At 63.5% G+C, this 21,329-nt stretch overlaps 1 protein-coding gene across 1 annotated transcript; it reads right to left on the bottom strand.

Annotated features, from left to right (window-relative positions):
• Positions 1-135: 135 nt before the first annotated feature.
• Positions 136-10,357, bottom strand: LOC123022406 (rootletin-like). Its single transcript, XM_044428106.1, has 12 exons — positions 10,246-10,357; positions 9,659-9,741; positions 6,100-6,221; positions 5,168-5,273; positions 4,561-4,699; positions 4,320-4,444; positions 4,070-4,223; positions 3,351-3,531; positions 3,091-3,244; positions 2,584-2,742; positions 2,407-2,469; positions 136-404 (listed from the first exon to the last, which is right to left on the bottom strand). The coding sequence occupies exons 1-12, from the start codon at positions 10,355-10,357 to the stop codon at positions 294-296; spliced, it is 1,509 nt and encodes a 502-aa protein (XP_044284041.1). The 3' UTR covers positions 136-293.
• Between the last annotated feature and the right edge of the window lie 10,972 nt (positions 10,358-21,329).

Below are 21,329 nucleotides of genomic sequence, written 5' to 3'. Positions count from 1 at the left end.
CCCCAGGACTGGGCTTGCAGGGAAACTCACGTGGAGGATTCTTGACTGATTGATGGCAGTCTGGTCTTTGGGGCCCAGGCTACTGTTCGCAGCGGTGTGCCCAAGGCACACATGTGCGCGCACACACACACACACACACTGCTGCGGCATGGTCTCTGGGCTGAGGTGACTTAGTCTGTGCACACGTCTTCTGCTTGTGAGACTCCACACGACTGCCGTTGATCTGCCGCCCCCGACCCACATGCCCTTTCTGGGACTGGGCACAGCCGATGCCTGGCCTGCCCCTGCTGCCCTCACAGCCTGAGGACCGGGTTGTGAGGAGCGATGGTTGCAGCCACGGAGGAGCCAGGATGGGCTCCCTCCTGTAGGAAGCACTTTGTTGTGTCTCTAGGCCAAGTGGAGAGCTGAAAGCAGCGAGAAATGGCGAACGGGTTAGAGAGCTGTGTGGCAACCGGACCCGTCTTTCACTTCCTCTGCCAAGGCACATCCCCAGAGCCGTCTTGCCACTTCCCCTAGCGGGCCTGTGGGTTAAATAGGTGGGAGGAAGGCTGCACGTGCCGAATGTCTGCCTGTCCATTTAGAGTGCTGGATAAAAGGAACGCAAGCACAGGGGCTGCTCCCCTCACCATGGGGGGGGGGGGGGGGGGTGGATTCAGGATGAACAGAAGGAAGTCCTTTACAGCAGGTGCATTGATTTGCCGTGATGTTTTTTTTTCCTGGCTTTGAAAGCAGGATCCCCTCCTGACAGTTTGAACGTTCCGAGCACAATCACTGTGCTTGTGGCACCAACCCGGCGCTTGGCCCGTGGCACAGCCGTTGCGGCATGTGTGGGACGGGGCTGCTACAGCCCCCCCCCCCCGGGGCCTCGGGCGGTGGCGTGCGTGCTGCTGGCCCGGCTGTGGGCAAAGGCCACGACAGACACGGCTGGCCTTCCGGGCGTGCTTCCTTGCCAGGTCTTCCAAGGGCAGTCCTGGCAGCAGCAGAGCTGCAGGTGTTTGCCTCCGCCTTCAGTAGCCAGCCCAGGCCGTCCCTTGCTGGGCTGCAGCCCTGTGGGTCCTGGTGCTGTTCTCTGGGCCCCTCGCTGCCTGGGCCCCTTTCGCCCCGAGAGAGAGAGCGCCCTGGCCTGGGAGAGGGGGCACAGGCACTTACTCACTTGTGGGGCGCGTGGGCCAAGGGTGGTGCCGTGCCTCACGCCAGCTCATCTCGCTGCTGCACAAAGCCTGCAGCAGCCTGGCCAAGGCGGGCAGCCGCGTCGGGAGGCCCTGCGTGCCCGTCCCCCATGCAGTGCTGCCTCTTCCTCGCAGTGGCTTTTCCGGGCAGCGTTCTAGCCAGGGGGCCACCCTTGCTGTTCTGCCTGAGCCCCATACGCAGAGGCAGACTGCTAGGTGCATGTGCTTGGGGGCGGGGAAGAAGAAACTGCCCCACAGGCCCCCAGGGACAGCAGAAGGGTGAGAGCAGGCCTGAAGCATCGGGGCGGCAGGAGCCGGCCTTGCACACAAGCACTGCCCCCAAGGCCAGCTTGGCTTGCTCGCTCCCTTTCGCCTGCCAGCTGAGCCAGTCGCTGGCTCCACTCTTGGCTCTTGTGGCGCAGCTTCTTGTTCACCTGCCTGCCAAAAAGGATGGATGCGAAGGGGAGGCAGGGTGGGAAGAGCAGCGTGTCGGGTTGGAGGTGAGCCCGGCGGCTGCCCAGACCCGGCCTCAGGCCCCAGCAGGGTGCCCACCTGAGCTGGCCAGGCTGCCTGGCGCCACTCGCTCACTTCTGCTCCTTCCCCTGCCGGCTGGCGGTGGCCGCCACCAGCGCTCTCGCGCGCTGCAACTGACGGATGTCGGAATGCGCCACCTCCAGCGAGGCCTGCAGGGATGCCACCTGCCAGGCGAGAAGGCACCGCAGCAGTCCAGAGGCAGAGGCAGCCTGACCCCTTCCTGGCCCAAACACTCTGCCAGCGGGCAAGCCATGCACAGCGTGGCAGAGCGAATCGCCGGTGGCAGCGGCACGCTAGTTCCAGGGTCTCTGGTGGACGAGGGCACAGGAGCCTTGGCTGCATCAGGCCGAAGGGCCAGTCCAGTGTCCAGAGCAGATGCCCCTGGGAAAGGCACAAGCAGGACCCGGAGGTCTCACTGCCTAAAGACACCCTGCCCTTTTTGCGCCTCAGCACCATGTCCCAGTTCAGAAGTGACTTGTCCGTGGTGGGATGATGGGCCTGCGTGGCTCCCAATTGGAATGAATGAGCGCCTCACCACACCAGAAAAATGTCAGCAGTTGTCAGAGCTGGACACAACCCAACACCCTCCTGGAGCACCGGGCAGAATTGCTGAGCCGGCAGTGTCCAGGTGGGGGGCGGCTGCCACCTCTTGCCAAGGCCACCCGCAGGGGGCCCAGCCCAGGGCTGCAGGGATGAGCCCTACCTCCTGGCGGGCGAGAACAGCTTTCTGCCGGAGAAGGCTGGCCTCTTTCTGCAACTCTTCCTTCTGCCAACGGAAGCCCCAGAGAAAGCATCACTGCTGGAGGAGGCCACGACATGGCGGCACCCACCCCGAGGAGGCCCCCTGCCCGCGGCCTCCAGAGCGCCCTCTCCAACACACCTCCTCCATCACGCGGCAGCACCTCTCCTCCAGCGAGGCCAGCTCCACCTTCATCACCACCAGCTCCTCGTCCTTCTCTGCCAGGGCCAGCCGGGCCGCCTCTTGCTCCCTCTGCCAGCACTGCGCTTGGCTGCCCAGTTGTCTCTGAGCGGTGCAGAGCTGCCGGGAGAGGGCAGGTGAGCCCGGGCTGGGCCGGCTTGGCCCCCCACCAGAACACTCACCACCGCCTCCCACTCTGCCGGTTCGCTCCTCAGGTGCCACACCTGCTCTTGGGAAGAGGCCAGCTCTCCTTCCACGGGGGCCACTGGAGCTGCTGCAGGCAGGTGTGCTCCTGCGCCAGGCGCCGCTCCCACCTGGGGGCTGCGCTGCTGCCTTCGCAGGGCCCCCTCCTGCCACTGCCTCCGGCTCGGTATGCTGCGTCTCCAGCACAGAGCTGTGCCCTCTCAGCAGTGGGCAGGGGCCTGGAGGGAGGCTGCTGGGCACCATCCACACCCCCGCCCTCTCTACCTGTTGCTGCAGGCAGCTCAGCCCCTCCTGCCTGCTGGCCAGGTCCAGTTCCAGCCGAGTGGCCGCCCGCTGGTGCTGCTGAGCCGCCTGCAGGGCCCGCTGGAGCTGCCGCTTGGCTCGGCTAAGCTCCTCCGCCTGCCACTGCAGCATTGCCCTGGAGGGAAAGGAGACAGCTCACCGACGGGCAGGCCAGGCTGCCTCTCTGCCCGGGGCTCTCCCTGGCGAAGAGCCTGCCCAAGGCAGAGCCCTGCAGCGCCCACCTCTTCTGCTCCAGCTCTACTTCTGCTCTGAACAGCCTGTCCCGGAGAGGCTCACGCTCGGCTTCCAGCTGGCAGCCAGCCTGCATGTGGCGCATCAGCTCGGCCAGCTGCTCCTCCACGGCACGCAGGCGGCTCTGGGGCAGCAGCACCTGCTCCTCCTCCAGCTGCGCCGTCGCCTGGGCTGTGGGCAGAGAGGGCAGCAGAGCGGGCAGCAGCAGCGGGCCGGGCCGGGGCCCGCCAGGCCCCATGGAGGACGGGGACTGCTGGGCAGGGATCTCCGTCCACCCCGTGCCAGTGTGGCTGCCCAGCAGTGGCACGCGTCTTCCTCCTGGGTGCAGAGGGGCTCCAGAGCAGCAGTTCATCGCGGCTGGGCGAGGCGGCAGAGGAGCTCCGGGCATAAAGGCAGGACAAAAGTGCACACGTGGGGTACAAGGTGGAGCTCACCCCCCCCCCCCCCGGAGGGGGCACTCGAGAGGAAGACACGCAGCTCTGCAAGGGAGGGGCCTTCCTGGTCATGCAGCTGCTGCCACCATGCCAGGCGGGCTGGAGGGCTCGCTCAAGATGGCGGAGCTGCTCAAAGCCCATCAGCCCCCTAAAACGTGGCTGTCTGTGCCGGCAAGCCTCATCCCCGCCGGCGGGCAGGACTGGCCACTGTCCCAGGCACAGCTGCTGCCGCTTAGTGCGGGATGGCGAGCACCGGCCCGGCTCAGCTCACTTACCCGCCTGGTGCCGCAGGGCCTGCCCCTCTCCGCGCAAGGTGCCCCACTCCGCACGGCTGCGCTCCAGCTCCTGCTCTCTCTGCAGCAAGGCACCGTGGGCACGGGCCCCCTCAGCCCAGGCCTGATGCAGGCGCTCATCCCGCCTCCGGACGGCCTGGGGGAGGGAGGGGAGGGAGGGGAGGGGAGAGGGCCGGTGGGAGCGGGCCGGGGCTGGGGCCGTCCTGCGCCCCAGTGCCCCCGCCAGGCTCACCTGCTCCCTCTCCTCGCAGCACTCGTGACTCCGCTGGAGCCCCGGCTCCAGCTGCCGGGCCCACTGCCGCCGGGCCACTGCCTCCGGATGCAGCCTCCGCTCGCTCCGCTCTGGGTGGGCTGCTCCTGCAAGGAGGCCTGCTCAGCCCAGCTCTGCGTGGAAGAGGGGATGGGGGCTGCCACGGCATGCCCCACGCCTGGGGCCTTGCGAGGGGGACTCCCAGTCCTGTCCGCGGAGCTACCTTCCAGGGCGCCGCTCTGTTGCTCCGCCACCCCCGCCAGCTCCAGCTCCAGCTCCAGCTCCAAGTCCCGCACCATGCTCTGGTGCGCCACGGCCTGCAGCTGGCGTGCGCAGCACTCCTCCTCTGCTTGCAGCAGCTCCTGGGCAGGCCAGAGGGAGCCACACCTCATGTGAGCCCAGTGGCCCCTGGCTCCCACCACCCCACCCCACCCCACCCCACCAGAGGGCCGTGGCCAGTGGCCCAGCACACCTGCCAGACGGCCTCCGCACCGCCAATCGGGCCTCTGAGGCCACAGCTGTGATCCGTCCTGCAAGAGGCAAAGTCCTGCCACGCCGCGGCCAGCGCCTCTTCTTGGCCTAGGAGCTGAAGCGCAACGGTCGGCCCAGGGCGGCAGCTGAGGGCCGAGGGAGGGAGGGAGGGAGGGCCAGCAGCACTCATTGCAGCTCCTGCAAATGCTGTCCGTCCCACGCAGACTGCCGGGAGCGCACCAGCTCCTGCTTCTGGGCCACCTCCTTTAGCGGCAGGTGACGCACGAGGGGTGATGCACGAGGCTGACCAGGGGCTCGCAGCTCGAGGAGGGGAGCCCTGAGCTGAGCGCCCAGCTCACCTGGTGCTTGGGGATCTGGCAGGGCTGGAGCAGCGGGTCCAGGCTCAGGCCTTCCACGGTGAGCTGGTGGGCCGGCAGCTGGCCGACGCTGTCCTCACCGTGCAGCCTGCAGGCGCCCCATGCTGGCGTGGCGGCTCTGCGGTGGGAGTGGTGCTTCCCCGTGCCTGCTCCCCAGCGCTGTCATGGCCGGGCCGTGGCTTCCCCGCAGCCTGGCCTCAGGCAGCAGCTGCAGACGTGGGCATACTGGAGGTTCCAGAGACAATGCCTGGAACTTGGAATCCGGGATGCGGCAGCTCTCCTTTCCGTGTCCGTCCCTGTGCCGGCAGCCCTCAATGCAGCCCCATCTGCTTGGAGGTGGCAAAAGGCGCTCGGAGCCACCAGTCACCTGGGGCAACCATGACGGGCTGGAGGGTCCCCCCCCCCAACTAGGAGCCTGATCGTCCATGGGGAGGACGGCTCTCCCAGGGCTGCTGAAGCCGCTGCAGCTCAGGCAGAATGCGCTTTCGATCGAACTGGAGGCTGCCGTCCCGACAAGGAAACGAGCTTTTAGTCCGCACTGGAGCACTGGCACAAGGCACAGCAGGACCTGCTCATCGTGCTGCGACACGGACCGAATCCCTTGGCAGAAAGCTTTCCACTTCATAGCCTGTGATCTTCTGGTCGATGGTTTGCACTGCCTCCCCTCCAGGATGGTACTCAACTCAGCTGGAAGAGGTGAGCGCATGTGCCCGAGGGACGGATCCTGCACTCTCCCGGGTGGAGAATGCCGGCGTCTATGTGCCGAATCCTCCCCTGAGCCTGAGAGATGCCAACGGTTGGCTGGACTCTTTTCAAGTGTAGGTGAGCACACTCCGTGAGCGCGCATTTCGCAAGACTCCCCTTGGGGAGATGGAGTCTGAGGGTTAGAAAGCAGAACTGGAAGGCCGCCTCACTCTGAGACCCATGCGAGCGCCTGCAAGACGGTGAGGCAGGAATGCAGCAGCTTCTGCAGGTGCACCGGTGCAAACCAGTCTCCCAGTGGGAGAAGGGGGAGGAGGCCTCGCAAAGGCACCACCTGGAATTGGTTTGCCAGAATAAAGGCGTGAAGGTCTCTTGGGTCCCGGATTGGCCAAAGCCCCCACCCCACCTTGGCAGCACGAAGCATCACGAGGAGACCGCCGGCGAGTGCCGGGGGTGGCAAGCTGCTCAGAGCCCTCCTCCGCAGGGCAGCAAGTGCCCCATCCACCAAGGTGGGTGACGGGACACCTGGCACGTGCCACCGATGGGGGGGAAGGCACTGGACTCGCGCCGCGGACCCTGCGGCACCAACGGCAGCCGAGTGCTGCGCACAAGGGCTCTCCGGGGGCGGGGGGAGTGCGAGGAGCCTTGCAATCAGCAAGAACAGGGAGGGGAGGAGGGATCTGGTCCACGCCTCTGTTGGCCTCCGCTGGGCAAGACGCTTTCTCGGCATGGGTCGGGCCCGGGCAACTGGCATGGACTAGCAGGCGGGTGTCGGAAGTCCCACCCTCCTCACTGCAGCCCACGCCTTGCATACAGAAGAGAACTCACCATTCCGGGACTTAGAGGGGCCTTCCGGCTGGCAAGCTCTGGGAGCCCCCCAGAAACTCCTCTGCCCCCCTTGGCCTGCTGGCTGTCTCCAGCAAGGCCAGCCCCAGGCCTGGGGCAGAGGGGCCGGCCAGAGTGGCTGTGAGGCAGAAGCAAAGGGAACAACTTGCCCACTGCCTTTATCAGGCAATTCCAGGAAGCCAGAGAAAAAAATCCCGCCCCCTCCCCTCCCCTCCCCTCCCCTCCATGGGTGCCTTCTTGCCATCCTTCTCAGGGCGGCACTAATTAGCAAGAAGCAGCTGCCACGTCCTGCCTGGGACAAAAGCCACTCGGGGCTCCTCTGCAACCAAATGTGGACTGACCTGCTGTGAGGAAACTACGCTCTTCAGGTGCCCCAAACCTGCAGGAGGCGAAGCCTGCGAGGGATGGCTTAACGGGGGGAGGGTGTGGATCTGATGGCTGCCTGGCCCCCACCAGCCATTCCAGGATTCGGGGGGCCTCCTCAGCCCCAGAAGCAGAACGAGGAGGGGTCTTTCTTGGCCTGACCTCAGGCTGCGCGTCTGCTGCCTGTCAGACTCAGGGCAGCTGCTCCAGCCCCAAGGCCCGCCGGAGACCCGGCTTGGCATCTCGGGGAGTTCCAGCTGTTTTCCGGGCCAAGGCAGAGGAGGGAGGGCTCTTCCAGGGTCAGGCCAAGACAGCTCCAGAGGGCACTGCTGAGGCCGAACCGTTTCCCTGCCCAAGCACACGGCTGGCGAGGGGGCAGGAGAGGCTCCTGCAAGCGCGTGATGGCAAGCAGGCCCTGCCGGCTTGGCAGGCGTCACTTTCCACTCTGAGAGCAGGTTTCGGGGGGCTTTTGCCCCTTCTCCGCCGGGGCTGCTCTGCATCACAGGATCTTCCTCAGCTGGGGGCTTCTCTAGCTGCCTGGCTTCTGAAACCTCCAGAAAAATGGAAGATGTGACAGGACACGGATCTGCAGCCCCTTCCAGGACGGAGCAGGCACGAGCCGGCGCCACGGACGGAGGCTGCCCCCAGTCCCACTGCCAAGCTGAGGTGCCGCCCAGGGTGCTGCCTGGCACTTGGAAATATGCAAAATGAGGCATGAGCACAGACCTCATTAACGCCGCCTCCAACATCATTAAGATGTTTTGAAGAAAATTAATTGATAGACTCATTAAAAAGAAATTAAGAAAGATGTGTTGCCGAGTGCTTGCTTGGAGCTCGTAAATCACCGCTCGAAGCTCTGGGCTGCTGCGCAGACAATTAATGCTGGCCAATTTGTTCTATCCTGACTGCGAAAATTAGAAAGCCAAAGCCGACGTGGAGATTACATTCGGGGCGTCTGTCACGCAGAATTCGGAGAGCATATTTCACAATACAAGATGGAAATTAGGAAAACAACGATGGGGCTGCCGGTGAGATTTGCATCTAAGGTGCTGCTGAACAAAGAGAAGGGGCACCCGGGACAGACGGCGCTGGCAGGTTGCAGCCCCACACTTCCACTCACTGCCTGGGACACGGTGGGGCCAAACAGGAGCCGGGCCCGATTCAGGCGCTGCCCCCCTCCAGTTGCCATGGAGTTCTGGCCACACTTGGCTTGCTCAACACGAAAGGACGTGAAGCAGAGCAGCCCAGCTCAGAGGCACAGGGAGCAGCAGGAGCCGCCTGGCAGGCAGTCCGGGGCAGCCAGCCGGAGCCCCCGAGTCGTGAGCCTGGGAATGGCTGTGACAGCAGAGGCCCCATTCATCCCCAGGGAGGATGAGCCAGGTCTCTGAGCACGAACCTGCCTCTCCCAGCCAAGCGCATTCCCTCAAGTCACCCTGCTGCCAGCGGGCCGACAGAGATGCCTTGTTCCTGCCATGGACCAGCCACGAACAAGCGGTGCCAGGGGCTCAGTGTCGGAGCTCCGGGGGGCGTCCCGCCTCGACCCGCCAACAGCTGCTTGCCCCAGCCCCAGACACTGTGCGCAGGGTGGCGGGGAAGAGCCGCTCCCCGCCCCGAGTTCTCCTCAGGCATCCTCCTGCCAAGTCGCCTAACCGCATGGTGGAGCCTGCCTGTGTCTCACTCAGGTTGCCTCCGAGCATCTCATGCCAGCCCCGTCAGCCGAAAGGCTCATCGAAAGGGGAAGAAACTCATCTTTCTGTTTTTTCGACAGGACAAAAGCTGGAGAGAGCCTGGGAGGCCAGTGCAAAAGTTGCCCGGGAAATGGCAGAGCCAACCAGAGCCGCACTGGCAGAAGGCATTGGGGCGGGGGAGGAGCTGACCTTTCTATGTCAGGCAGAGGTGATCATAAAAAGGGTGCATTAGAACTGGTGATCCAATTAAACAAATGCAGCACTGGAGCTAGCAAGGGTTCAGCTACGGGCAGGGGTCAGAGGAAAGCCAAATGCCTCACTCTCACTCAGAAAAGGGACTGAGCAGGGATCCAGGAAGCCGCAGACTCATCCCGCTAACTTCTCTCACAGCTAAATGCACAGGTGAACCCAAGAGAATTCAGGGAACAGAGAGGTGCCTTCCCACAGAGGAAGGATCTGCTCGGTTCTGCAAGAAGAAACTGTCCACACGACTCTTGGAAAATTTTCGGGGATTCCAATGGAGGGAAGCCGTCAGCAAAACATCCTGGGACAAGGGATGCCAACTGGTGACAGACTGAAGACGGGGTGAGAGCCAGCCGAACACACAGCGGCATGTCCCTGCGCCCGGATCTGCACATCGCCGGCCCTGCCACTTGCTGCCACGACAGCCCAGAGCCAGAGGAGCCCTCACGCCGACGCCAGCACTGGCTCTCGGGGCCCATCAGAAAGGGAGGGGGCAGAATGCCGTGGCACCAGCAGGCAGCTCTGGTGACGGGGAACAAAGGGGGCAGCACCCGGGGGTCGCCGGGTGCCAACAGCGAGGCAGTGGCCGGAGGGAGGCTCTGGCGGGGTGCAGACGCCCCGCTCTGCCCACGCGCAGCGCCGGCAGCACCGCCATCCTCATCCGCACCGTGTGCTGGACCGCGAGTCGGGCCGGCTCCTCCATCCTGGCCCGGCCTGCAGTGCGGAAAAGCGGCAGCAGGGGTCTCCCTCAGCCTGCGCCTGCCGCTCCCGCAGCCTCCCAGCCCCTTCGCTGCTGCATAATCCCAAAATGGCAGATTTTAAAAAATCCACCTTGATTATCAGACATGAGAAGTGACTCATCCTGCAGTGACTGTCTGGCAGGAGGACAGGATCAGACAGCAGACCATGCGAGGGGGACGCATTCGCAGCCTCTGCTGCTGAGCCTGGGGACACCTTTGTTCCATCAGAGATCCCATCATGTGAAAGGAGGGAATTAAACCTGCAGGAAGAGACTCCGCACATCCGCGCCTGGGATGGTGTGGGGGGAGACAAGGCAGCCCCACACTTGTGGGTTCGCGGAGCTGGCAAGCGGCCCACGGGAAATCCATCAGCCGATGGGCAGAGACGGGGATGGAGGGCAGCTCCTCTCCCGCCTGCAGAGCCCCCCCACGCGGGCGCAGGGCAGCCGGGGGCCCTTCCTCAGCTAGGGAGGCTCACCCGTCTTGCCTGCCGCTGGCCTGCCCGTGTGCCGCAGGACTCCAGCGCCCCCACGCGCCCCCTGTCTTGCCGGCTGCGGGCCCACCAGCCCGACAGAGGCCAAGGCCCCCATGCCCCCAGCCTGGGAGGGTGAGCCACCCCAGCCTCCCGCTGTCCCGGAGCAGGCCAGCCCGCACCTCGGGAGGACCCAGGGAGGCAGACGAAGGGGTGCCAGAGGGGCCGGGGCCTCCAGAGACACCCTCTGACCAAGCTGCAGGGCCAGGGGGGCAGCTGCTGGCCCCCAACAGAAAAGGAGCGCTAGAAGCAAGCTGGGTGGTTTCTTTCGATCTAAAATGTGTATCTTTTAAAAAGGTATATATGGCCAATGCTCACGATAAACACGCCAAAGCTACACCCGCAGCCTCATAAAAATGAACGCAAGTCTGTCATGCTCACCCACAGAGGGGAAACGCAGTAGAATATGAAGTATAAAAAGTGTCGCTGCGAGTCAACAATTATTATCCTTTGGCAGGGGAGCGGTTGCCCCCCCCACAGCCACCAGCAGAGCGGAGGCCGAGCCACACAGCCGGCTGCGCCTCCCCGGCTGTCCAGGGCCCCTGCCCACCTGGCCTCCATCTCCGCTTCCTTCTGGACAAGTTCCACCTGCACGGTCGCCAGCTGTGCCCTTGGCCCATGCCCCTGCCCTCCGGGGGCTGCCTTGGGGAAGGCCGCTCCCCCAAGAAGCTGCGCATGGTTTTCAGCCACCAGTCACAGCCTCCCGGAGAGGCCCCCGGAGGCCCCGTCTGGGCGCTTGCGGCCTGCACTTGCCGCGCTGGCACGCAGCACAGGGTCCAACGGGGTGTTCCCTCCCTGAACTGGGCAGCCTCGGCCGGCCTCCGGAAGCCCCTCCGCGCCCTCTTTGCCTGGCGTGGGGCTCAGGGCCACGGGCCTCCCCTGCCCGATTCTGGTGCACACGGGACCTGCGTGGAGGGGGCTGCTCGCAGGAGCCCCGTGGGGGCAGTGGGGCGGCCTGGCTGTGGGGGCTTCCGCAGAGCAGAGGCCTTGTGGCAGCCATCAAGAAGCAGGGCTCCCGGAGCACCCGGGGCAGACGCTCGCGCAGGCAGGGAAGGGCTGGGCAAGATGGACCCCTGCGTGGGGCGAGCAGGGCGTCTGAGGCTCTGAAAGGGGAAGGCGGCCCTCCATCCTGCTGCCGGATCCCTCGCCTGCTGCCATGGCCAAGCAGGCCTTGACAGAGGACCAGCAGGGCTGGAAGGAGGCCATGCGCAGCTGGGCAGTCGAGGAGGAGCGGCCCGGCTGCCCCCCCCCCCCCCCCGCAGGACGCCTGCCCTCACTGCAAAGGAAGCGGTGGCATCTTTAGGGCGCCTCCCCCTCGTTAAGCGGGATCAATGCTGCCTTTTCTTTCCCTTTATTTTCAGAAGCAATTACTCCCGTGTCACTTCTGGAGACATTTGCAGAGAGTGAGGGTGCTGGACTGCCTGCCCCCACCCCCCGCCCCGTGGCATCTGCAGGGGAGGCGAAGTATGGAATTAAATGCGGAGCTGCGGAGCTGCCGTGGTTTCCTGTATGCAAATGGCGACATTAAAACCACGGATGTCAACTTGCAACACGTCTCTTCTTCTCCTGGATGATCAAAGCTGATTGCTGAGGCAATTACTGCAGAAGAAAGGGAAACTGTGGGCCGTCCGCGCATCCCTGAGCTGCTCTCCGAGCTTAATTGTTTAGCGGAGCGGAAACTGCAGCTCCGTCTCCTTTGTGCGCTAGCCGGGCTGCCTCTGCGGGCTCTGCGCACGCGCACATGTGCTCCGCGGAAGGCGCCGACCGCCCCCGCAAGCAGAACCGTCTCCCCCTCGGGTCCTGAGGGCGGCGTGCGGAGCCCTGGGCCGGCCCCCAGCCAGCATCCTGCTCCCTGGGCGCAGGAACAGGGGCTCCCTCGGCCTGCAGGGGAGCGGCACAGCCCCTGGCCGGAGGGAGGCGCCCCCCACGTGCGCCTCTGCCCTGCTCCCATCAGAGCAGCAAGTGAGGAGATGGGGGCAGGAAGAGCTGCACGGTGGCTGGAAAGACCCTCCCTCCCGCCAGTCGAGCCCCTCGCTGACCTCCTCCTGGCCAGGCCGTGGCCAGCCTCCCTGGCCACCGAAGGCTGCCCTGCCTGTGAGCCGCCGGGCCCCTTCTCTTCCGCCTGAACCTGCAGAGCCTGGCTCGTCCTCCTCGCCTTTTCCACGGGAAAAGTCAAGCCGGCAGAAGCCATTAAACAACGCAAACACAGCACTAAGGAGACGGCAAGTGGAAGGGGATGGCAAAGTAGCCGGCCACCCCAGGACGGTTTATCTGCTATTCCTTGAATTCACATGCAGGCGGCCCCCCGGCTCTGCACAGACCCCGCAAGCAAGGAGGGGCCAAAGCCGGTGGGCCGCTCACCTGCCGCCCCCTGCCCTTCCCGTGCCCGGCTGCGGGGCCCGCGGGACTGCCCACGGCCAGGGGGTGCGGGGGTGTGGGTCCTGCGTGTGGGCCCTCATGCGGAGCCGGGCCCCACGTGCCGGCGGCTGCCTCACGGGGCTGTGCCTGCACCAGGTTGCTTGCTGCCCTGCGGCCCGGATCAGAGCAGAGCTCCTGGGGGGCCCCCACCGCGTCTGTGGGAGTGGGGCGGGGGGCTTCCTCGCAGCTCTTGTTGCGCCTCTCGTGTGCTGCAGGTGCCGCAGACCGCGGCCACGTAGGCCACGTGGATCTGATGATGGTGGGGAAGGGGCTGCCACGGCCGGCACGTTTCAGGGACTGAGGCGGCAGTAACGGCCCCCACCCCCGGCCAGAAGCGGGTGCCTAAGCGGATGGCGGCCCCGTTTCAGACTCCCGAGGAGGGCACCGGGCCCCCTGGAAAGAGGGCTTTGCCACACACCCAGGCCGCCCCACCCCAGGGGAAGAGGTGGGTGCTGCAGCTGATGCCCAGCCTCGGAGAAGGGGGACACGCTTTTTAAACAGAGCTGCCGCTGTGCAAGATGGGGATGGGCATGTGGGGTGTGCAGATCTGGACCCAGCAGAGCATTTCTCACAACCTTCAGCCCGCAGCCCCCGGGCTGCCTTGCTTCGGGGCAGAACGACTCGCACCCTGGCACAGCGCCTGGGTCTGTGGCTGCCTGCCGTCCAAGCTCAGGGAGCCAGTGCTGGCACTGCTAGCCCACGGAGCTCGTCTCCTGCAGGGTGCTCTGCGAGGAACGCAGCAAAGCCCCTCCACTGAAAGGAAGCGGAAGGGTGTGATCTACTCATCAAGGACCGACAGAGACTTGTTGACATTTTAGAGACGCCAAACGTCTGGTGCAAAAGGGCCGCGAAGGCAGCGATCCCAGCTGCCACGCTGCTCTGGTGCCAAGTCGGGGAGCAAGAGCAACGTGGCATCAATCAGCCATTGGGGAGATGCTGCGCTCCAAACAGCATGGGTGCTGAGCGCTTTACTTTGTACAAGAGCCTTGCGCCAAAGGCCGGAAACCAACAAGGGGGAACAAGGAAAGGATGCAACTGGCGAGAGAGTAGACCCTAAGTGAGAAGAGGCTGAGAGTGACTTGAACCAGCTTCTTCCCAGCTACGAGAGGACAGACGATGCCCAGCTGCAGGCCGCTGCCAGACAGCCTGGGCCACAATCCAGGGCGAGAACTTGCCGGGTCCACGCCTGCTGCATGCGACCCGCAGAAGAACAAGGCCGAGGGAACGGGGCCTGCCTCCACACGGGCTCAGGAACCACAGAAGGCACCCGCCCTGCACTCTCAGGCCCTTGAGAGCCAGAGAAAGAAAGTGCCCCCGTTGGCAAGACCCATATGGCCAAGAAGCCACCCCTCATGGCTGAGCACAGGGCCTCTCCCAGGCCTGACCAGATCAGGGGGGCCTCGGAGGACATGAGGCCTGGAGCCTCCTGGCTCCCCTGGCCACAACTTGCGCCTGCTCCCCGCTGGCCTGACCAGAGCCGCGCCGGCCCAGGTGAGAGGAGGAAACGGGCTTGTTGGGAACGGAGAAGTCTGCGGGGGGCCCGGTCCTGGGCAGTTGCAGAATGAGCCTTTGCACAAGTCCACAGACAGAGCCTGGAACTTATAAATTATACAGTTCGTTTGCATATTCCAGTCATGAGACCCTATGCAAATGTTGCCTGATTTGCATAATGGATTCCACTCACCACTTCAGTTGCTTTGCGTTTTTCAAGAACAAAATGAAATCAAATCGGAGCCCGACAAGGTGAAGGGCTGCGTCCAAGTGCTCTGCGTGGGCACCTGAGCCCTGGCATGGGATGGTGCTCCAGGCAGAGCCCCTCGCCTGCCGTCTAGCGGGATCCCTGCCCAGGAGGTGCTTCAAGGGAAGGATGGGGCACGGGGCCAGCGAGGGAGTGGGGGACACCCCCGTCTCCTCTCCCGCTAGCAGGGCTCGGGCTGGGAAAACCGCCCTGTCATAACTGCTTAATTAAATACAGTAGAGAACATCAGCTGATAATAAGCCAAGCTGAGAATAGGTGAGATGCAGGCGGGGGCGGGGGGCACTGCTCGCCTCCCGGATGCTCAGAGCAGCCTTTATTTTTAGAAGGGGGCTGGGGGAGGGGCCGCCCTGATAATTTATCAGGAACTGTAATGGCAACAGATTGCGAGGGACGAGGCGGGGGTGTCGCCGGCTGCCACCCTTCCTCCCTCCGCAGCCGGGCGGGCAGGCGGGCAGGCACTCCCCTCCTGTGGGCTGCCTTGGCTTCGCCGCACAGCTGTGGGGGCCTCCCTGCCCCCCCCCATGGAAGGCTGGACCGTGCCAAGCGGCTGGCGCTCGCACCCTGTGGGAAAAGTTGACTGTAATTCTTCCGCTTTTAAAATCAATTAATCCGTGTGTTAATTAACATCAAGTCGACAGGAGGAGGGGAGCGCGAGCGCGAGGGAGGGAGGGAAGGAGGCAGAGAGGGAGGGAAGAAAGGCAGAGCGGCACGGGCGGGCGGATGGCAGGCTGGCTGGCACGGTGCCATCCATTCAGTGGCAGCGCCACCGCTCCGTGTGGCAGCGGCGGCGGGGGCTGCTCCGGGGCTGCTGCGCCTGGGCCAGACGGCGCGGAGCAGCGCGGGAGCTCAGCCGGAGCCCGGAGACGGCGCGAGCGGCAGCAGAGGGCGCGGGTGCCAGGGGAGCGCGCTGGCGTCTCCCGGGGAGGAGCAGGGAGAGGCGCCCTGCAGGCGAGGCGCCAACTGGACCGCTGGCGTCGGCCATGCCATCTCCGCGCCACCCAGCCACAGCACAGCCAGCACGGCAAGACACAAAGCCACCGCTTCCGCCATGATGCCACTCCCACGCCAGCCTGGCATCCCGGAGGGTGCAGGAGACAGAGGCAGAAGCGGGAGATGCCAGGAGCAGAGGGGCTCTCACCTGCCTGCCTCTCCCTTCGCAGGCCGGGGGTGGCGGACGGGCATCTGCCGGAGCAGCAGCTCCCCGCTCGTTCCTCCCCCGCCGGCACTCAATGGCTTGCCAGGTGGGCTCATTTGCAGCTGGCACCGAAGAGAGAAAGGGATGAGGAGAAAAGGACCAGCCCAGCCAGTCACCTCCAACTGGAGCCAGCCAACGCCGAGCAAGGAAAGCTGCAGGAGCGCCGGAGGAAGCCGCTTTGGCTGATGCCAGCTCTCCGCCAGGAGCCTCGGCGGAGGCATGCCCAGCCTGCAGCAAGGGGGGAGGGGGCCCCAGCCAGGAGGTCTCCTCTTAGACCTCTGAAGGCAGGCAGAGAAGCAGCGCTGGGAGCGCCAGCCTGGAGAGGAACACCTCGCAGGACGAAGGCGGACAGGCAGGGAGAGCTCGGTACGTACGAGACGGGCGAGCATGTGTGCCCTGCCGGGTGAGCTTGCCCATGCATGTTTGCACACGTGTGTTGCTGTGTGCACAGGAGCATGTGTCTTGCGGGGAATGCAGCACTGCCGCGCCAGGGGAGCAGGGAGGCACCTCTGCCGCGCCGGATCCGGGCAGAAGCCAACCCGAAGGGCTCCCGGGCACCGCTGTCCCCGGGGGGATGGTCGGCAGGATCTGCTTCGGTGGGCGCTGGTGTGCCGGTGGGGAGAGGCCCTGGCGCCTGGAGGCTGAGCGAGCCGGAGGGGCTCCTCCCAGGGCCCGGGGACAGGCCGGCAGGGGCAGCGTCCTGGGACCGCTTTGAAGAAAACAGAACCGCTTACTTACGCTGCCGGAGCTGCTGCGGATCCTGCGGGGCGTGCAGCTGGCACTGGGCGCTGAGCCAGGGACGGGCGCTGGAGACAAAAGGGAGACACAAGAATCAAGTCATGCCACGGGAATATTAATTGGCTTCCCACTTAACAGGAATTTACAAAACAGGCTAACTGGGGGGCTGTTTCCCCTCTTCATCTGAACAAGCCTGGAAAAAAACGGGGATTAGAGTGCTCATCTCATCCTTTTCGTGGAAAATATTGGCATGGAATTTATTGGCAAGCAGTGGAGCTCCGGATCAACAGCGCTGGCATCTTTGGGGCACCGTTTTTCCTGCAATGGAACCAGCTTTTGTGGCTCACGGGGAATAATTGCTTTGTAACGAGCTTTGAAAAATTAAGGAGAGGGGTGCTCTGCTCATTGCGCTGGCGCTGCTGCATGGCTGGATTACAAAGGACAGCTGGGAGGGTGCAGGGTGGAGGGGGACACTCTCCAGCAACGGGTGCTGGGGCTCCTGCCCTGCCGCCCACCCTTCCATGCTTGCTGCCGACCGCTCCCGTTTCCCAAACTCGGGATGTTCATGGAAAGCCACCACAGCCAAAGAGCGGGCATGGCTGTTAATGTCTCCGGTTTAATCATCATGCAGTAGAATGGTTTTATGCATATTTCATTTGCATATCATTAAGGCAAGCTATGGGGGGAGGTGTTGCAGGGGATGGTGAGACGCCCGCCTATATGTGCAAGATGCCGAGAGTTGGATCTTGAAAGCCTTTGGAAGCAGGATATAAATCGGGATGCCTCCGATTCCAGCAGCGGCGCCCTAGAAGGGGCTTGGGGGCCAGGTCAAGAGCATCTCGCGAGGAGTACCATCTGCTTCAGTGGAACAGAGCAGGCGGCCACGCAGGGAGGTGCCCTGGCAGGAGTGCCTGCAACTTCACGGACGCTGCCGCCGCCACCCCTTGGGGTTCGGATGGATCATGGAGATCCCATGCAAGCCAGCGAGAGAAAAGCGGGTGACAAGGACATCCCTGTGGGAATTACAGCCTGGCCCCTCCACTCCTTTGCCCTAATTAGCAACCAAGGGCTCTGGCGTGGTTTCCTCTTTGATTCTGTTTCCTTTCAGTCCTCCCACTCGAACGATTCATCAAGGACTCGCTTGCAGAGATCGTTCTGCCCTGGCACTAGCAGGGAAGGAGGTGTCCGCAGCAGGATGGCTGAATACAGGGACCCTTTGTGGCTGCCGGACATGCCCAACATCTTAATTGGGGCCTTTATCACGCTTCCTCAATAGAGGCGCTCAGTCCCGCTCAGACAGCAGCTGGGCTGCCATTGCTACCGCAGGCTGCTTCGCTGGCGGAGCGGCCATTGTCTGGCTCCCGGGCCGCCCCGGGGTCCGGGGGCTGCCTCTGCCACCGTGCACCTTCCCTCTCCTTGGCGGCGGATTGTCCACAGAGCCGGGTGGAAGTGCCCCGTCCCGTGACGCAGAGATGGCGGCGGTGGGGCGGCCCTGCGGGGTAAGCACCGCCGCCACGGGTGCTCGGAGCCTGCGTCCTTCCTGGGGACCATTTGCTGCCCTTCCTTCCTGGGTCCATAGCGCTGCAGCACATGCAGATGTCGCTGTTGTTCTTCGTAAGGGCCTAATGACACGCAACACTGTAATGACCCCGCCGGGGCGCAAGGCATCCATGAAATAGCTGCTTGCACGAAGAATGCCGGGGGTGGGGGGGAGACAGTGGTGGGCAGCCCCACTAAAGGAATGTCTCAATCCAAACAGGATGGGAGCTGGAGGGCTTCCCCTGGGGCACCGAAGAAGCCCCCTCGAGGGCAACGGAGGGCCCCTGTGCAGAGCCTGGGGTGCTGGCGAGGGGAAGCCCCGAGCCTGCCCAGAAGAGGGAGCCGCGTGTCCCGCCGTGCCTGGGTGGGGGGAATCCTGGGCTGGGGAGCTTGGGCTGCAGCCCCTCAAAGGGGCTCCGGGGTTCTCTCCGCCCTGCAGAGATGCCAAATGCCGCCCCGGCCACAAGGGGGCAGATGCCGGGGGGGCGAGCACTGCTCTAACAGGGGCCTGATGCAAGGGAGGCTCATTGTGGGCCCAAAGCCCAGAAGCTCCTGCCGCCTGTGGGGGCCGGATCAAGTCAGGCAGCTGAGAGCTCTGGGGGCCAAGGGAGGGTGCGTGGGGCCCACAGTGCTCCTCAGGGCACACGCGCCGGGCAGCAAGGACAAGGGTCACACGGGGAAACTCCCCGTCCCATGCAAGCGCAGCGTTCGTCTCCACAGGCAGGAGAAAGGGGGACCAGGGGCTGCACTGCCTGCGCCGGGTGCAGTGGAGGCCGAGCCCCACTTGTGCCTGTGGCAGTGGGCAGGGAAGGGGCTGACCTGGCAGGCCCTCCCGGGAGGGTGGGCACCCAGGAGGCCGGGGAGCTGCACTGAGCTGGCCGGGACCGGCAGCAGTGGAGTGCCTAGTTCCGGTCCAGAACGTCCCCCCAATCCCGCCGCGGTGCGCCCCGGCTTGTCTGGACGCGGCCCACCCGGGGTGGCGCCCTGCAGCGGGGATCGTGGCCCAGCCAGCCAGACGCAAAGGCACCGGGGATAGGAAGAGCAGGTGCCTGGAGCCGGAGACGCGGCCTTTGTGTGGCAAATGAGGGAAAGCGGTGACTGTTCATCTGGAGGCTTTCCGAGCACAAAGCCCACAAGGCAATGCTGAATAGAGGAGGAGGATTTAATAGGGAAACGATTAAAAGTAACCTTCAGTGGCAGTGCTGTAAAAGAGGGACAGAGCCAAGGGAGGCAGGCAGGCAAGGGGGCAGCGGAGAAGCACGGCAGTCCCCTGCTCGGAGGACGCTCTCGGGGAGAGGCCGCGGCAGGCTGCTGCTTGTCCGGTCCCTCAGAGCACCCCTGGCCGGGCGGGGGGCCGGCTGGGAGGAGCTGGCTGGAGGGTCAGCGACAGCCAGGCAAGCTCCTTTCCTGGAGGCCCCACACGGCCCCACGGCTGCCGTCTAGCGAACTCTTGTGCACAACCGCGAGGCCGTGGAGGCCAGGACACTCCCCCGTCGCTACCCCCACCTGCAACCCGGCGGCCAGTGCTGAGCCGAGCCCTGCGGCCTCGCTGGGCCAGCACCCACACGCAAGGGGAAGGCAACCCCATGTCTGCAGGCTCACCGAACTCCCTCGGAACCCCAGAAACAGCCCTATACTAAATCACGGGCAGTCTGTGCTGAAGGAACGGGTGCAGAGGAAGCCCTGACGACCGAACGGGGGTGGGAATGGAAAGGAAACAGAAAGGGCAGGCAGAACCATCTCACTGCATGGCCACACGGAGGAGTGGTTTGAAGGTGTCGCAATGGGAGAGAAAAGGAGGCTGCCCAAGGACAGCCAGGGAGGGGGGGAGAGACCCCTTCTTCTTCATCCACTCCATACAAACTGATCAACCACCACGTCCTCAACTCTGCAGCATCCAAATGCACACAAGAGCAAAGCGGCTCTCCCAGCCACCACAGAGCCTGCATGCGGAAGCTGGGAAAATGACCCGAGGCATTCGGAGCCTCTGGGCATGCAGTTTGGGACCGATGAGCTACCTGGGCACGACTCTGCATAGCTGCATTCCTGAGAGGAGCACCGGGCCTTTACAGAGCCCTCTTCCAAAGTCAGGCCAGTCCAAAACTCTTCATCCGAGCAGGATGGTGTGAACTGATGTCCTGCAACAGCAGGGGGTGGAACGATGGCCTCATGGCCCCTTCCCACTCTCTCTTTCCGTGATTCTATGATAGCCTGAACTTGTCGTTGTGCAGACAAAGAGAGCACGGATGCGGGTGTTCAAAGTAAAGATAAGGCAATTACAAAAGCGCATTATATTTAGCTCTAGTGAATTTCATCCTGTTGATTTTGGCTCAATATTCCAGGCTGTCAAGATTGTTCTGAATCTCAATTTTGTCCTCAGTGGTGCAGCTATCTCCATCCAGCAAATTTGATAAGTACCCCCTTTAATTTCTTATAAAAATTGTGAACGGTACAAGACCAAGGACACCGATCGTTGGTTCTCTGATGCCCGTGGAAAGAGGAGAGGGGCGTTTGCTTCTTCCATCATCAACCCTGCATCCTAAATTCAGGCCATTCTTTCAGCAATCAAAACAGTTGGTCCAGACTGACCAAAAGCACGCACGCAAGTGGTGAGGCTGTTTTCTGTGAGGCTCTCAACTAAGTATTTTGGAGACTCGTTTTTGGTTCTCCACTCCATCTGCTTTTGCCACATTTCCGCATTGGGATCCTTCCTGAAGACGTGCTGAAAAGGCAAGTGCCAGAGCTCCTCAACACACGGCCCTCTCAGCCAGAGACGCAGATTCCTGGCCCTCAGGACTCTCGTCTGGCTGAAGAACCTCTTGTGCAGGCTAGGAAGGCCTCGGCCGAACGGCCTGGGGCCCCCATCTTGGAACCAAGGAATGATTCTCACGCAGGCCTGCTGCCATGCCCTCTGCTTTTGCCCCGGCGCAGAAAGAAAGCGAGGAGGAGGAGAGGGACACACACAGCCCTGCTGCAGAGAGAGGCTGGGTACGAGACGTGAACGGACAGCACAGGCCATGGCAAGAGCACCTCCAGGCTGAGTTCCAACGCCTTCCCTTGCAAAGTGTGCGGTCGGAGCAGTAGTAGACGAGGACCCTCCCTGTCCCCCCCGATAAGCTGCAGAAGGCTACAGCTGGTCAGGTGGGATGCGGGACTCTTGGAAAAGAGTGAAATTGCTTTGCAAATGGATGCACAGTAGAAAAGAGGAACAAAGTGCCTCCGTCATTTAGTATTACACATAAGCAGTTTATTAAAGATTTAAATATTTATAAACTATAAAGCAAGCAAGGTGATGGGCTGAAAACAGCATGCTGAGAGGAACATTATAAAACAATGAGGCTGTCAGTGATTGATCAGGGAGGGAGAATGTGAAGAGAATCA

Source organism: Varanus komodoensis, unplaced genomic scaffold (assembly GCF_004798865.1).
Source record: "Varanus komodoensis strain SLA01 unplaced genomic scaffold, ASM479886v1 scaffold19, whole genome shotgun sequence".
Taxonomy (NCBI): Eukaryota; Metazoa; Chordata; class Lepidosauria; order Squamata; family Varanidae; genus Varanus; species Varanus komodoensis.
This window is presented reverse-complemented; position numbering and strand designations above follow the sequence as displayed.

Coding starts and splice junctions, on each gene's coding strand:
- LOC123022406 (XM_044428106.1), bottom strand. CDS start 10,357: ATGGGGGCCTTGGCCTCTGTCGGGCTGGTGGGCCCGCAGCCGGCAAGA. Junction 4,224..4,319: donor GCTGCGAGGAGAGGGAGCAG/GTGAGCCTGGCG, acceptor TCCCTCCCCCAG/GCCGTCCGGAGGCGGGATGA. Junction 405..2,406: donor CTGTTCTCGCCCGCCAGGAG/GTAGGGCTCATC, acceptor CGCTGCTTTCAG/CTCTCCACTTGGCCTAGAGA.